This window comes from Podarcis tiliguerta (genome assembly GCF_965153285.1).
Source record: "Podarcis tiliguerta genome assembly, chromosome: 12".
NCBI lineage: Eukaryota > Metazoa > Chordata > Lepidosauria > Squamata > Lacertidae > Podarcis > Podarcis tiliguerta.
In genome coordinates this window covers 58,971,568-58,986,526 of record NC_139545.1, presented here as the reverse complement: position 1 = coordinate 58,986,526, position 14,959 = coordinate 58,971,568, and the positions used below count along the sequence as shown (strand labels likewise).

Here is a 14,959-nt window from a genome sequence, read left to right as displayed (position 1 = left end):
TCGGTGGTCTAAACTCCAAAGGCTGGTGACTTGTGCTCTGTGTGGGGCTGCCCTTGAGCTTGTCCCAGAAGCTGCAGGGAGTGCGCAGTGCAGTGGCATAACTGCCCACTGAGGCAGACCCCGGCCACCGTGTCACATCCCTGTGGAAAGAACGGCACTTGGTAGCTGCTAATCTCACTTCAAAAGCAATGAATCATACTCTGATAATGACTAATACTTTGTTTTTATGCATTATCTAAAAGGAAACACAAACCTATGCCCCTTCCCCTTTCAGAAATGCTTAATTGCTAATTGAATTGACTTTTAGTTATTATTCATCCACCGTTGGTCCACACCCTGCACTCAGCTCTCCTTTGTGGCTCCTAGAAGCTTTTGGTATGCAAATGTGGCCACATCTTGGGTCTGCTAAACCAGGTGAGGGTAGCTGATGGGTCTTAAGCCCTTGGTGACTTAGGGACTTACCTATCTTCTGCATGTGAAGACGGGCTCAGCTGGATTGAGCAGTCAAGACCAATAGCGTGTCCAACAGTCAAGAAGGTGGTTTCTGCATGTACGGTACAAGGAAATGAGGAGCAGGTGGGGCTTTTCAACCTGGGAAGGTAGTCCATCTAGAAGGAAAACTCTGGTGCTAAACTTCTGCTGCCTTGCAGCTGCACTCATTTGTGAGAAAGGCTTGGGGAGTAAATCCTGAGGAACAATCTGTAGCCCTGTGGGATACCTTTGGGAGAAGAAAAGGCTAAGGAGTAAACGCTGTCAAATCTGGAGTCCCTACGGTGTCTTGTGTGTCTCCTTCCAGCAGCCAAGCAGGTGCCAAGCATATTGTTCTGATTCCTTTGGACCACACCAGCGAGGCCAAGGGGGGGGGGTCTTGTCATCTGGGCAGCCCAGGACCTCCATACACACTGCCCAGGCTTATGCCCTTGAGATACTGCCATTCATCGAGACCAAAGGGCAGTTTGCAATATAGAACACATCATTAAAGAGACAAGTGATGCCTTGCCCAAGATTTCATTAATCAGGTGGCAGCACCAAATATGGGGAATCACCACAGCACAGTAGTAGAGCATCTGCTTGTCATGCACAATGTTTGACCCCAGGCTTATCCCTACAGAGATAGCACAACAGCTTTCCAGGTTAGTTAGCATAGTGGCATTCTGCTCTCTAAAATGTCAGCTGCCACAGCAATTACTTTCTTGAGCCACTTTAGCACTGTAATACATACCTTTTATATTTAAGAGGATTAATTTTTAATTCATGGCAGTATGTGAACATCTACTTTTCTACATCAACATTTGCACTTTTTATAGACAGCCACGCTTGCAGGCGCATGACTAAGTGCTGAAATTCTCCATGATGCTCACTAGATTCTAAATGTTTGGGGGAAAGGGTGTGCCTCTTTTCTTCATTTTCATTATCAGTTATTTCTACCTAAGAAATTGGGAGAAAGCAGCAGGGTTCGTCGGGGTTCAGATTAATGAGCCAACTATGGTGTAATTTTTCTGCAATAAATGAAGCCACTTTGAAACACTACAGCAGCAGTCCAAGGGATTTTCCTAGGAAGCATTTTATTTAGTCTCATTTGCAATTATGTGTGCTGAACACACAACAAACACATAGATAATATGAAAGTACTGAGAGTTATTGTCTCCAAACAACATTAAACCCGTGCAAACAGATTCATAGAATAGTGCAAATGATTCCCCCTCCCATGAATTCACTAGGCAAACAAATTTTAGGATACTTTACCATATATGAAATGGAACATTTCTACTGTAACATTAAATCTTAATATACTCTGCTTTGACACCAAAGTATCTCTAGTCTATCCATCTATATAGAAACCCCCAAAAGTCACAATGCACTAAAGGAACATTTTTTAAAAAAACAACCCAACAATTCAAAATAAATTCAGGTGTGGATTGTGTGTGCCAGGGGAAATGTGCTTTAAATGAAAGGTGTGTACAAAGTCTCAAGGTTCCGCAGCTTCAGATTTCTTGACCTAAGGAACAGGACAGCCAATAGCTAAGCAGGTTAAAGGGTGTGATATGATTTCTGTGACCAGTTGTTTAATTCCAGGTTAGAAGGTGGGTGCCCTAGTCCAGGAGCACATGGACTGTGCCAGATTCCTCTCTGGAAGTTGCAGAACCCAACATCATGGACAGTCTTTGGGGCAAGGCGCCATCTTTTCATGAACTTCTGAAAGACTTTATTTTGATTTCATTGTTTGGAAGACTGTCGTCTGGTTTTCATATGTGACGGTGGACAATGCAAAAAGTTACCCTTGCAACTAACTGTCCACTTTGCAGCAAAAGCCATCATTTCTATTTATTCATTTATTTTAAAGATGATGGGATTACAGGTCATATTAAGAGGACTGGGAGGTAAGAGACTATTGCTCAGCTACGAAGCTCAGGGCCATCCAGCCACTGTCTCTCAGCCTAAACTACCTTACAGGATTGTTCATTTAAGTATTTATAGACAGCTGTATCATCAAAATATACTACAGCAGTTTAGAGCAATATAAGAACATAAAACCAATTGATATCATAAAAATTAAAATTAAAAGCAAGTTAATTAAAAACAAGTTAATAAAATTTTAAAACACGCATCAATAGATCCTTGAAGGGGTGTACGTACTCTTAATGGAATAGAAAGAAAAAAAGTAGGCTGTTAAAAGTTGGCACAGCAGGACCCTACGGAACCTCTAGTGGCAGGATGTTCCACAGGACTGGGCCCATGACAAGAAACACTAAAATAAACCCTTGAAATCCACATTGGTAAAAGATGCACCGCTGTGAGCTGGGTCTTTCACCAAACACCTGCCTTTCTCCTCTGCCACTCTTACCAGAACACTTCAGCTCTAATGTAGCAAAGGATGAGATGTGTGGTGGAAGGCAACTGACTTTTTAAAAAATAAAGGTTTCAATGAAAATTTGTGTACATAAACGAATGCTTTCAAACGTCCCCATTTCCATTTTTGTCACTTTATTACAACTGTAACAACAGGTATTATTATAATGCTGTTCCTCTATTCCTAATTTAACCAAAGTTGCTTCACAAAAACCACGACTCTCCCCCTCCACTCCACCGTCCAACCGTCTCTACTGAAGAGGCCAGAGACCATCTTGGCCATCTCTCAGCCTTGCAGGCCTTTTTCCACCTGGCCTGGGAGGGCCCAAACTGATAGACTGACTCCAGCTGCAAAGGCTGAGCCTGCTGAACAGGCTCTGGGGCGTAGGGATTTCGGGGTGGGGAGGCTGTTGCGTTTTCCCCCTCCTGTATATTTATTTTAGATCTTGTTGCAATTGTTGTGGAAATTGTTGAGCTTAATTGTGTATTTTTAATATTTCATTCATTGTTTATGACTACTTTTCAGACACTGTATTTATTCAAACCTCCTTTGAAACTCAGCCAATCACCTCTCACCCCAGCATTCCAAACTCACTCTGCCCCACCTTCCTAGCTAACAGTACCTTAAATCTTCTATTATACTATACTTATTATTATGAATTACTTTGATACAGGTGCATACAACTTTACATACAAATGGAACCCGAGAGAGATACGATAGCCATCTTCTAAGATCAAAAGGGCGGTCACATGGAAGATGGAGAAAACTTGTGTTCTCTTGCTCCAGGAGAAGGACCTGAAGACATGGATTAAAGTAACAATAAAGGAGATTCCAACTAAACATCAGACAAGAACTTAGACAATACCATAATAGCTATTCAGCAATGGAAGGGAATTCCCACAGAAGGATTGGGTGGCCATCTGTCTGAGATACTTTAGCTGAGATTCCAGCCTTGAGGGGATTGGGGTAAATGAACCTCAGGGTTGATCAATCGCTACAATTTTATGATTCTCTCCTCTGGAAGATCTTTCATGGGAAGTATGATGGATTCTCTGACTGAAGTTTTTAGCACATTAGAAGCATTGGTATGGTTTCTCCCCTGTATGAATTATTTTATTGGTCATGAGATTGATGTTCTGACTGAAGCTCTTTCAACATTACGAGAAATGATATTGTTCCTCTCTTCTGTGAGTTCTATGATGGGAAGTGAGATGGGTGCTCTGGCTGAAGCTCTTTCCACATTCCAAGCATTGATATGGTTTCTCCCCACGGTGAATACTTTGATGTCGTCGGAAGTTTGTGCTTGTATTAAACCTCTTTCCACATTCCAAGCACTGATAGGGTTTCTCCCCAGTGTGGATTCTCTGATGGGAAGTAAGATTGGCCCTCTTACAGAAGCTCTTTCCGCATTCCATGCACTGATAGGGTTTCTCCCTTGTATGAGTTATTTGATGGGCGGTGAGATGGACACTCTCACTAAAACTCTTTCCACATTCCATACACTGAAATGGTTTCTCGCCTTTATGAATTATTTGATGGGAAATGAGACTTTCTTTCCAGGTAAAGCTCTTTCCACATTCCATGCAGTGATATGGTTTCTCCCCTGTATGAATTCTTTGATGAGCCGTGAGATTGGTGCTCCGACTGAAGGTCTTTCCACATTCCAAGCACTGATATGGCTTCTCCCCCGTATGAATTATTTGATGGGATGTGAGATAGGTGCTCTTATTGAAGCTCTTTCCACATTCCAAACACTGATAGGGTTTCTCCCCTGTATGGATCATTTCATGGGAAGTGAGACTTTCTTTCCAGGTGAAGCACTTTCCACATTCCAGGCACTGGTAGGGTTTCTCCCCCGTATGAATTCTTTGATGGGATGTGAGATAGGCACTCTTACTGAAACTCTTTCCACACTCCAAGCACTGATATGGTTTCTCTCCACTGTGAATTCTTTGATGGGATGTGAGATTGCCCCTCTCTCTGAAGTTTTTTCCACATTCCAAGCACTTGTAGGGTTTTTCCCCTGTATGAATTCTTTCATGGGTTGTGAGATTGGCACTCTGGCTGAACCTCTTTCCACAGTCCAAGCACTGATATGGTTTCTCCCCTGTATGAATTCTTTGATGGGATGTGAGATTGGCGCTTTTATTGAAGCTCTTTCCACATTCCAAGCACTGATATGCCTTTTCCCCACTGTGAATTCTTCGATGGGCCGTGAGCTTGCCCATCTCACTGAAGCTTTTTCCACATTCCAAGCACGGATATGGCTTCTCCCCTGTATGAATACTTTGATGGGAAGTGAGACTTTTCTTCCAGGTGAAGCTTTTTCCACATTCCAAGCACTGATATGGCTTCTCCCCAGTGTGGATTCTTTGATGGCAAGTGAGATGAGTGCTCTGGCTGAAGCTCTTCCCACATTCCAAACACTGATATGGTCTCTCCCCTGTATGAATTCTTTGATGGGAAATGAGATTGGCCCTCTCACTGAAGCTTTTTCCACATTCCAAACACTGATATTGTTTCTCTGTTGTATGAATTCTTTGATGGGCCGTGAGCTTGTCCCTCTCGCTGAAGGTCTTTCCACATTCCAAGCAGTAATATAGTTTCTCCCCTGTATGAATTCTTTGATGAGACGTGAGACTTTTCTTCCAAGTAAAGTTCTTTCCACATTCCAAGCACTGATACAGTTTCTTCCAAATGGGATTTATTTGATGGGAATTTATTTGATGGGAAGTGGAATGGGAACTCTGACTGTAGCTCTGTCCAAATTCTGAATATTGATATGTCTTTTCCACTGTGTGGATGATGTCATGGTCTCCCTCGTTCTTAATTTCCAAGTCATCATTACCTGTAACAAAGAGAGAAATGGATTAGGGCCTCGGCAAGAAATGGAGCCCCAAATTATTGAACATTGCTCATAAACACATGTGATAGATTAAGTACAGAATGGAGTTATATGTGAGATCTTACAGGGTTCACTGCCTTAGTTTACTGGCACTAACAGGGATTTTTATGGGAACCTGAGATTCAAAAAGCCTGGCTCTTTTCTAGGATGGATTTTGTTTGGCCACATCATGGATTCTTTGATCAACCAAAAGCCGACACAAGCAAAAACGAAAAAACCTGCCAGGGAGCTACTTCGACTTCCCTAATAATTCTGAAGCCTATAAAAAGGACCAGGCATTTAAGACCAACCTGATTATGGTTTAAAAGGGCATAACTGGGAGAAAAAGATTTGCGGACTAAACAGTAGATAGCTGTAATGTGCATTCAAGGGGAGCTGTAGAGGTGTCAGAGTCCTAGATGCTGTTGGTGGCAATATTGAGCCCCATCAAAATATAGGAGGTTCAGCACATAGAGATATGTATTGATTTTCAAAACAGATATTGTGACGCAACAGGGAGCCTTACCAAGTGAGTCCATGATCTCACGATTCTCCCCCATGACTTCCTTATGCAGAGCTCTCTGGTCAGGATGCAGCAATGCCCATTCCTCATCTGTGAAATGAACAGCTACATCTTCAAAGCACACTGGACCCTAAAAGAAAAAGAAAGTTTCTCTTCTTAGAAAACATACAGATTATCCACTACACATTTCTTTCTTATTTTAACGGATTTTTCCCCCCTGCACATTTTAATTATGGATGCTTCTTTTAATGTCTTAAGGTCATTCTATTACTTTGTATTTTAATGATGGCTATTAATCTATTTTTAAATGGATGGAACGTCACACTGTGTTCTACAAAACATTTTGTCTCTGCAAGCATTTCTCTCTCTTCCCTCCCCATGTGCAGTTCTGTGTTGGGGACCCTCCTGATGTACCAAAGCTTCAAGGGGCGCATGGGGGCACGGAGAGCAGGAGGAGAGGGGGGAGGAAGCCCCATTGTGCAACTGATGAGGCTGTTTAGGTGACTCCTGGCAACCGTTTTGTATGGTTTAACTACTATTTTCATATTCAACAATCAATATATAAATAAAATAGCAACCAGTGGTAAATGATACTACAAGCACTCAGAAGGCAAATTAAGGTGAGACAGCTGTTCATTATTCTCAGCACATAAACCTCCTTGAATGGCATGTTCAGCCTTTGTTAATGGCAGCTCTGACAGAAGCCAAGAGGAGTGAGGTTCATCCTGGCCCAGAGGCACCCTGTATGCCCTGCCCCTCAGCCTCTTTCCCCACAATGCTCCTTCTTCCTACCTGATCTGGTTCCACAGCGGCTGCTACTCCTTTGCCAACATGAAAAGATAGGTAAGCAGGTCTTGCCAGCATCCTTCTGTCACCTGTGAGAGATAAAGGTAAGTAGGAAGCCACGGGTGTGTGCTCTCAGAGGTGAAGCAGCGCATCTCTAACTACAGATGGGCCTTCAAAAAAGTGCCACCAGCTGAGTGCATTTTGATGTTGGTACCCATTTCGTATTTTAGTTGTGCAAAAATACATATCCCCTCCTTTAGGCTCTTGACCCCAAATATCCTCAAAAACATGAAAAGAACCCACAGATTGCAAAGAATGAGACCAAACAGAGAAAAAACTCCATCTCACCCAGGGGTGTCTCTCTGGTGTCCAATGCAGTCCTCTCTACCTCAGAGGAATCAGGGTCAATTTCTGCAAAGATCACCGTTCCCTGATATAGCAACACGGATTCAAAACAGAGATTGAGGGGAAAGATTAGAAAAGGAGTGGCAGAGACAAAAAAATAAATGGATCTCCCATATCATTCAGAGCCTCTTGAGGGTATCCTGAGCAAAGTCTCTCTCACCTGCTTTCTCTCTGCCTGCTTCCTCTCCTCTGCCTGACTCAGGAGGAATCCTTCGGCCAGGGCCACCGCCTGGGAACTGGTCTCTGCTCCACATTCCCTCACCCAGCTCTCCATCTCTGGTGGAAGGACAGCCAGGAACTGCTCCAAGATCACCAGGTCCAGCATCTGAGCTTTTGTATGCCTTTCTGGCTTCAGCCACTGACGGAAAAGGCGGTAGAGTCGGCTGCAAACCTCTCGGGGTCCTTCTGCCTCCTGGTAGCAGAACTGCCTGAACCGCTGGCTCTGCGCATCTGAGTGGAGGGTGTCCTCCTCACCCAGGATCTTTTGAACGGAGATTTCCCATAATCCCCCACTGCTCTCAGTTGCAATGGCATGGCCTCTTCCTGCTTCAGGGCCAGCTGAGTCTTGCTCATCCATCTGGGCTCTCAGGAAGCCTCCAAGAGATCAGAAGATTAGTCTTCTGCCCAGTTCTGTTTGTCCTAATGAGAGGTGCTAGCAAATCCTACAAAGCAAATACATTGTTTTGTTAGAAGACTAATACACAGTCAGGAGAATAAAAAGTTTCCCTGAGCAAGTATGGATGAGTCTTACTAGAAACCAGGCCTGGATTCTACCACAGCCCAGAGTCTGAGCTTTCTTAAACAAAGGAACCCCTCCTTTGATACATTCTAAAGATAGAGGTGGATTCTCCCTGCCGGATTTAAGAATAGAGTATGAAGCATCCTGTTTATGCTGGCTAAGGGAATGTATATTATTTAAAAACTCATTTTAGATCTCGAAGTTCATGACAATAGATAAGGTTGGCATGCATTTTTGTGGTACAAGAAGGTTAAAGTACATACAGCTTTCCTAAGAGTGCACTGGGGGGAAATGTTTAAAATAACCTTTTCTAGAAAACCCGAAGCTTTTCTTTTAGGAATTCTAAGTGCTGAAATTCCAACAGATCAGAAAAGACTATGTATGTGACCACTGCTGCTCGGATGTTATTAGCCCAGAGATGGAAAGAAGACAGAGTCTTATTCTTCTTCATACCAGAGAAGAATGGAAGATGAAGTGGATGGACTTTGCCGAATTGGCAAAAATGACTGGAAGAATCAGAAACCAGGAAGACCAAAATTTTAATAAGGAATGGGGAAAATATATAATTTACCTTAACAACCATTGTAAACAACTACAATTATTAGTAGGATTAGAATAACACTTCTGGCTTAAGGTTGAATTTCGGCTATAACAGATTTAAAAGATTTGGATTACTAGACAAGATGCAGGAGGAAAAGATTAATATAAGGTCCCACCAAGGGGAGGAGGGAAGTTCAGGAGATCCTTTGGAATTCTCTTTTTATGTTGGTTGGTTGATAATTGTTTGTAATTTTTAAAAATCTGAATAAATAAATAAATAATCCTCCAGCCCTCCTGGAAAGGAAGTGACCATGCAAAATATGCAGGCAACTAAAGGGATTTCTGTGAGATGAAGCAGCCTGGTTGTCCCTGCCTTTCTGTATTTTCAGTCAAAGAGTGAAGTCAAAAGTGTGACTGACATATGAATTGATCGACTATGGAGTGTCATTTGGATACTAATCTAGAGTGGGGGTCCTAACCCTGGGATCCTCAAAAGTTGCTCTCCCTCCCACCCCCACTTTGGGGACAACTTCTTTCCTGCTTCTCTCTTGTTTTCTAGCACTTGGAATCTGCAACACTCTAAAGACATGGTAATGGGGTGGGGTACCCCCAAATGGGCAGGGTATAAATAATAAAATTATTGTTGTTTTCCTGAGGGCCAAGTGTGCCGGGTCAAAGGACACCACTTAAAAACGAAGTTAATTAGGAGTAATCTTCTTTCTGTGATTGCAAGTGGTTTTAAACTGTGTATACCAGGCATAAGCAAACTCGGCTCTCCAGATGTTTTGGGACTACAACTCCCATCATCCCTAGCTAACAGGACCCGTGGTCAGGGATGATGGGAGTTGTAGTCCCAAAACATCTGGAGGGCCGAGTTTGCCTGTGCCTGGTGTATACTCTCCTGGGAACTTAGGGTCAAGCACAGGTAATCATTAACAATATTAATAATAATACTGTTACATAGCATATTCCCACCCCCAGCCATATATTCCTGGGTGTTCTCCTGCATCCCACACGGGCCCTGGAGGCTCAGGTGGCCTCAGTGACGGAGCAGGGCCCATTTCCAGCTCAGGCTCCTTTGCCAGCCACCATCCCTTGGGGGCTGAGGGGACGAGGACATGGGGCTCCCCACTCGGGATCCGGTGGGGCATTGCAAGACCCTCCGTGTGGGGAAGCCGCCCTTGAAGGCAACCCTGAGGGACACTTGGGGGGAGGCAGCGCCTCAGAGATTCCGCCAGAGGACGGGAACTTCTCTCTCTCTCTCTCTCTCTCTCTCTCTCTGATTGGCTGCCAGCCCTTTTGGAGGGAAAATCCAAGGAGCCCTTTCTGAGGGAAAGAGTTGGGCAGGGCCTGATCTGAGAGGGGATTATTATTATTATTATTATTATTATTATTATTATTATTCGAAGAGGTTCTGTCTGAGGGAAAACTGGCTTTGATCTAAGAGGGGAGGTGGGGATTTTATTATTATTATTATTATTATAAGCTCTGTCTGAGGGAGAACTGGCTCTCATCCAAGAGGAGAAGGAGCCTCACAGCAGCTTAGATAGGAAGTCGACCCAGTGGAGGGTCTGAGGAGAGTATGGAGGCAGGATTTAATCTGGAGGGCTGAGTCTGAGGAGGCAGGAGAGGGAGAAGCTGTGGGAAGACGGACTAAACCAGGGTCTCCTTCCAGTCAGTTGGGGAGAGATCTGCTAGGAAAAGGAGATCCCCAAACCAAGAACAAGGGCTGAGGGGATCCCCTGGGTCTGTGGGAAATCCCTCAGGAGTGGGATGGCTAAGAGAGAGGCGGACGGGGAGAGGGAAATGCCCCTCGCTCAGGAACCAAAGTATTAGGCTGAGAAGGAAGCTGTGCTGCATTAAAAGTATTTAAGTGTAACCCTGGTCATAACTAAGTAAATGAACAGAAACCGAGTTAATTCTTTTACCTCCTGTGGTAGAAACCTGAACTTCCAACTGAAGTGCAACAAGTGAGCTTTTAGCAACTGAAGTTTAAGAAAAGCTGTGCATGTACTACAGTGACATCTTTCTATTTAGTTTAAGTAATAATCTAACTTTTATTTGAAAGAATGCACCTCCTGACGCCAAATTTGTTTCAGGGACCTCTTCTTTTGTAAATAAAACGGTTCTTGTTCGTTCAGCTCCTGCCTATGTCTTTAAATAACTAAGTTTTCCCTCACACAAGATCCTCACAAGGTAGCCTGTAGTAAATTGCAGAAATTCATGTAATTGGCCTGCCAAGCGGTGCGTCCGCTATATTTAATGGGGGGGCAGTTAGCGGGGTGAGTCTGCTGTGTTATTAATGGGTGGCTAGCGGTGGGTTCTGCTACAACAACTTACAACCTGGTCCAAAATGGAGCAAACACATTATCGGCTGGGTTCCCTCTCTTTATTAACGACATTCCCCCCCCCCCAATCTTTTTCCTCCAGAGCTCAAGGTGGCCTCCATGGATCTGCCCCTCCTCATTGAATCTCCTCAACAACCCTTGAAAACACATCTCATTCCTGTTTTTGGTGTTCCGTTCATTTGGGGGCCCAATTTGAGGTGCTCAACCCAGGGGTTCACTTAGGTCCCCAAGAATCTGAAGAACTGCCTCCTTTTCTACTGCTGTAACTCCCCTTCCAGGTTTTGGCATCACTAAGCTTTACAAACAGCATCATGAAAAGGAGAAAAAACCCTCCCCAGGAATATCCCCACCCCTTCAGGATTGGGCTGCACCTGGTTGATGTAAATTTGAATTTAAACATAAACTACTATCTTCACTTTGAACCCACGTTCATCAATAGACCAATTACAGTGGTGCCTCGCAAGACAAAAAGAATCCGTTCCGCGAGTCTCCACGTCTTGCGGTTTTTTCATCTTGCGAAGCAAGCCCATTAGCGGATTAGCGGCTAGTAGCGGCTATTAAAGGCTTAAGGGATTAGCAGATTAGCTGCTAAAAGGCTATTAGCAGCTTAGTGCCTTAGAAAAAAGGGGGTGGGGAGCGAAAAAACCCCCCCAGGAATCGCAAGACATTTTCGTCTTGCAAAGCAAGCCCATAGAGAAATTCGTCCTGCGAAGCACCTCCAAAACGGAAAACCCTTTCGTCTAGCGGGTTTTCCGTCTTGCGAGGCATTCGTCTTGCGGGGCACCACTGTACCTGATATTGTTTCATTGGTAACATAGGGATGTGTGCTAAGTCCCTACCTGTATTCACTGTATACATACGACTGTGTATCATCTGACCCGTCTACTGCAATTATTAAGTTTGCAGATGACACCACCATAATGGGTTTAATAACAGGTGGAGACGAATCAGCGTCTAGAGGGGAGGTCCAAAAAATATCTCCATGGTGCCTAGGGAACAACTTGCACCTTAATATCAGCAAGACAAAGGAGATGGTGTTGGACTTTCAGAGGAAGAGAGGAGAACTAGCCCCGCTGTGTGGAGAGAGTCTCTTAGGAGTTTATCTCAGTGAAGACCTTACTGGGAAAATCAATACAACCTAGGTGGTTAAGAAAGCCCAACAGAGACTCCATCTCCGCAGAGTATTGCAGAAGAACGATGTCAATCAACATTTGATGATCTCCTTCTACCGGTCCACAATAGAAAGTGTCCTTTCCTACTGCATCACGGTGTGGGACGCTGGTTTGACATCAACGGATAGGAAGTGCCTACAGAGGGTGGTGAATGCAGCACAAGATATTATGGGCTGTCCCATGAATCTGCTGGATGACAACACGGAAGAACATTGCCTCAGGGGAGTGAGGAAAATTATCAGGGATGATTCACACCCTGGCCAGCACTTTCTTGCTCTCCTGCCCTCGGGCAGAAGATATAGAAGCAAGATTAGTCACACCAACAGGGTAAAGAACAGTTTCTATCCGTGGGCTGTTAGGCTGCTGAATGAAAAGAGAACAACAGGGCAACTGACTTTCGGGTGTGGTGTGTCAGTAAATGAGGGGAATTAAGACCAAGAGAGCTGAGTGGGGGGTGCTTGCGTAATCTCACTGTGTACAAGTCGTAGAAGTGACAATAAAGTATTTCAATTTCAGTTGGAGGGAAAAGGACTATTTTTCACACTTGACCTCAGCGCAACCCCAAGGACTCCTGGCCAGGCCTTTGGCTATAAGATGCTCAATGTTACCTGTTAACTCTGCTCTGGCTTTCCCCCCCTTTTCTGCTTTAGGTTAAACCAATTCATGAACTGAGAACTCAGACACCCCAATAATAATGAACGATGCGTTGCAGATATTCCTGCCCAATTATTATGCTATTTTTATGATGCAGAGAAGACTTGGTCTTTTGTTTTTCCTTATCCTTTATTCTTCCGATGATCCCTGTTCATAAAACCTAATAAAGTTTGCCAGGAAACTCTGGGAATTATAGGGAACCAGGCAGAGGGCCTTCTCGGTGGTGGCACCCGCCCTGTGGAACGCCCTCCCACCAGATGTCAAAGAGAACTACTACTACCAGACTTTTAAAAGACATCTGAAGGCAGCCCTGTTTAGGGAAGCTTTTAATGTTTGATGCATTACTGTATTTTAATATTTTGTTGGAAGGCGCCCAGAGTGGCTGGGGAAGCCCAGCCAGATGAGCGGGGAATAAATAATAATAATAATAATAATAATAATAAAGCCCAGTCAGAGGGAGCTGGTGGGAGAGGGTCTCCCAGTTAAGGATGCTGAGGGCTGCTAAGAGACCCCCCCCCCAAAAAAAAGGGGATCTAAGAATTTGTGCTTCATGCCCTCCACTTCTCCGCCTTCCTTATTGATGGATCGCACAGCTCAGGTTTTCCTTTGATCTTTGGCGTATATTTCAGGCCCCGTCCGGCTGCAGCCTCTGCTCGTCCCTGTGGCGGATCCTGATCAGTCTTCTCTGCATGCAGAGACCCCCCCCCCGCAAAGTTGCAAGCGGCAGCCATGGGATCCTAAGGAAGACTACAGCGCCAGGCTTCCTGCCAACACGTCCCCTCCCTGCCTTTTCCTGGAGGACTAGGGCAGGACCCTCTGCTCCCAGACTTGGGGGCCCCCACATACATTAGCTGAGCAGCCCCCTCCCCAAGCACCCCCACCCTGCAGTCCCGGGACCCCCCCCCTTCTCCCCCAGACTCACCAGATCCCAGAATGCGCCACGAAGGCAGGGATTGCTCCGCAGACAGACAAAAACCACCAGCCTCCCTTTGCAGGAAGCGGGGGGGGGGGGGGCTGTTGCAATGGAGGACCTGCCCCTCCTGTCTTGCCTGTCCTCTCTAGGAAAGCAGATCAGTGCCTTGTAACCCTTGCAAAGCCGAGCTCACCCCTCCCTCCCTCTGCCCGGGAGGTTTTATTTTGGGGGCCCCTCTGGTCTGGGATCTGAGCTGCTCCCTGCCTTGGCCAGCAAAAAGAAGCGCAGGGGGAAATGCTCCCAGCCAAGAGCCCCCCCCCATGAATGCTCTCTGGGTGTGCGCAGTGCACGGGGCTCCTGCTTTCAAGAAAGAAAGAGCAGAGGGGGGGCGGGGAGCTTGGTGTCTCGGCTTTGCAAGGGTTAAAAGGAGCCGCGCTGGATTCCTAGAAAGGAGAGGAGAGGAAATAAAGGCGGGGGAGAGGCAGGTCCTCCAGAGCAAAATCTCTTGGCTTTTGTCTCTCTCTCTGCAAGCCAAGCGCTGCCTAGGTGGCGCCTCCTGGGATCCGGGGAGTCTCTTCTCTCTTCCCCCTTAGGGGTGCAATGGGGAGAAGGGAGTCCCAGAGAGGATGCGTGGGAGGCTTGTTCAGATCATGCTTGGGGGATGAGCAAGGAGCAGAGTGGGGCCTGATTCTGCGGGGCATCTGTTCTGATGCTGAGTTCCTCCTGTTACGGAAATTACGGGGATGGGGCACATCTTTAAAGTTGTTAAATGTTGCAAAAATTATGCATTGTAGCAGGAAGCCCCCCCCATCATTCAGTTTGTACAGACTTCACACACACTCACACTCACACACTACATACGCTACACTTCTGTTATAAATTCATAGAAAATCAACCATACATCGGATTTGCACTGTTCCACTTTTATTTTACTCCATGAAGGAAAGACTACAGAATGGGGAAGGTTTGATACAGGGTGCCATAATCCCTTCACCATCCCAGCACATCCACGGGAGCCCTGCCCAGTTGCTATGCCAACCCTGATGGTCCCAGACAGAAGACAATCAAAAATCACAAAGAACTTGCATATGGGAGTGGATTCAGCATGATCAGATTTCCCTCAGGGGGCAGGAAACTGCGACTA

At 45.3% G+C, this 14,959-nt stretch overlaps 2 protein-coding genes across 3 annotated transcripts in view; one reads left to right on the top strand and one right to left on the bottom strand.

Moving 5' to 3' along the window:
• The window catches only part of LOC310660914 (uncharacterized protein), a 97,991-nt gene that overhangs the window by 37,178 nt on the left and 45,854 nt on the right, over positions 1 to 14,959 (top strand). The gene's annotated exons all lie outside the window — the stretch shown is intronic.
• Positions 1,549 to 13,993, bottom strand: LOC310660862 (uncharacterized protein). Of its 2 annotated transcripts, XR_014503659.1 has the most exons (7): positions 13,825 to 13,993; positions 7,610 to 8,111; positions 7,393 to 7,474; positions 7,051 to 7,133; positions 6,262 to 6,388; positions 3,022 to 5,699; positions 1,549 to 2,832 (listed from the first exon to the last, which is right to left on the bottom strand). XR_014503659.1 is itself a non-coding variant. In XM_083406278.1 (6 exons), exons 2-6 carry the CDS (start codon positions 8,024 to 8,026, stop codon positions 4,009 to 4,011), a joined length of 2,400 nt encoding a protein of 799 aa, XP_083262404.1. In that variant the 5' UTR covers positions 8,027 to 8,111; positions 13,825 to 13,993; the 3' UTR covers positions 1,549 to 4,008. The 2 variants fall into 2 exon arrangements, 1 of the variants encoding a protein (XP_083262404.1); XM_083406278.1 differs by having other exon boundaries at positions 1,549 to 5,699.

What these genes read in the sequence shown, in the direction of transcription:
- LOC310660862 (XM_083406278.1), bottom strand. Translation starts at nt 8,026, where the DNA reads ATGGATGAGCAAGACTCAGCTGGCCCTGAAGCAGGAAGAGGCCATGCC. An exon ending in CACCAGAGAGACACCCCTGG is followed by an intron (nt 7,134 to 7,392) that starts GTGAGATGGAGT and finishes TATCTCTCACAG; the next exon opens with GTGACAGAAGGATGCTGGCA. An exon ending in CCGCTGTGGAACCAGATCAG is followed by an intron (nt 6,389 to 7,050) that starts GTAGGAAGAAGG and finishes TTTTTCTTTTAG; the next exon opens with GGTCCAGTGTGCTTTGAAGA.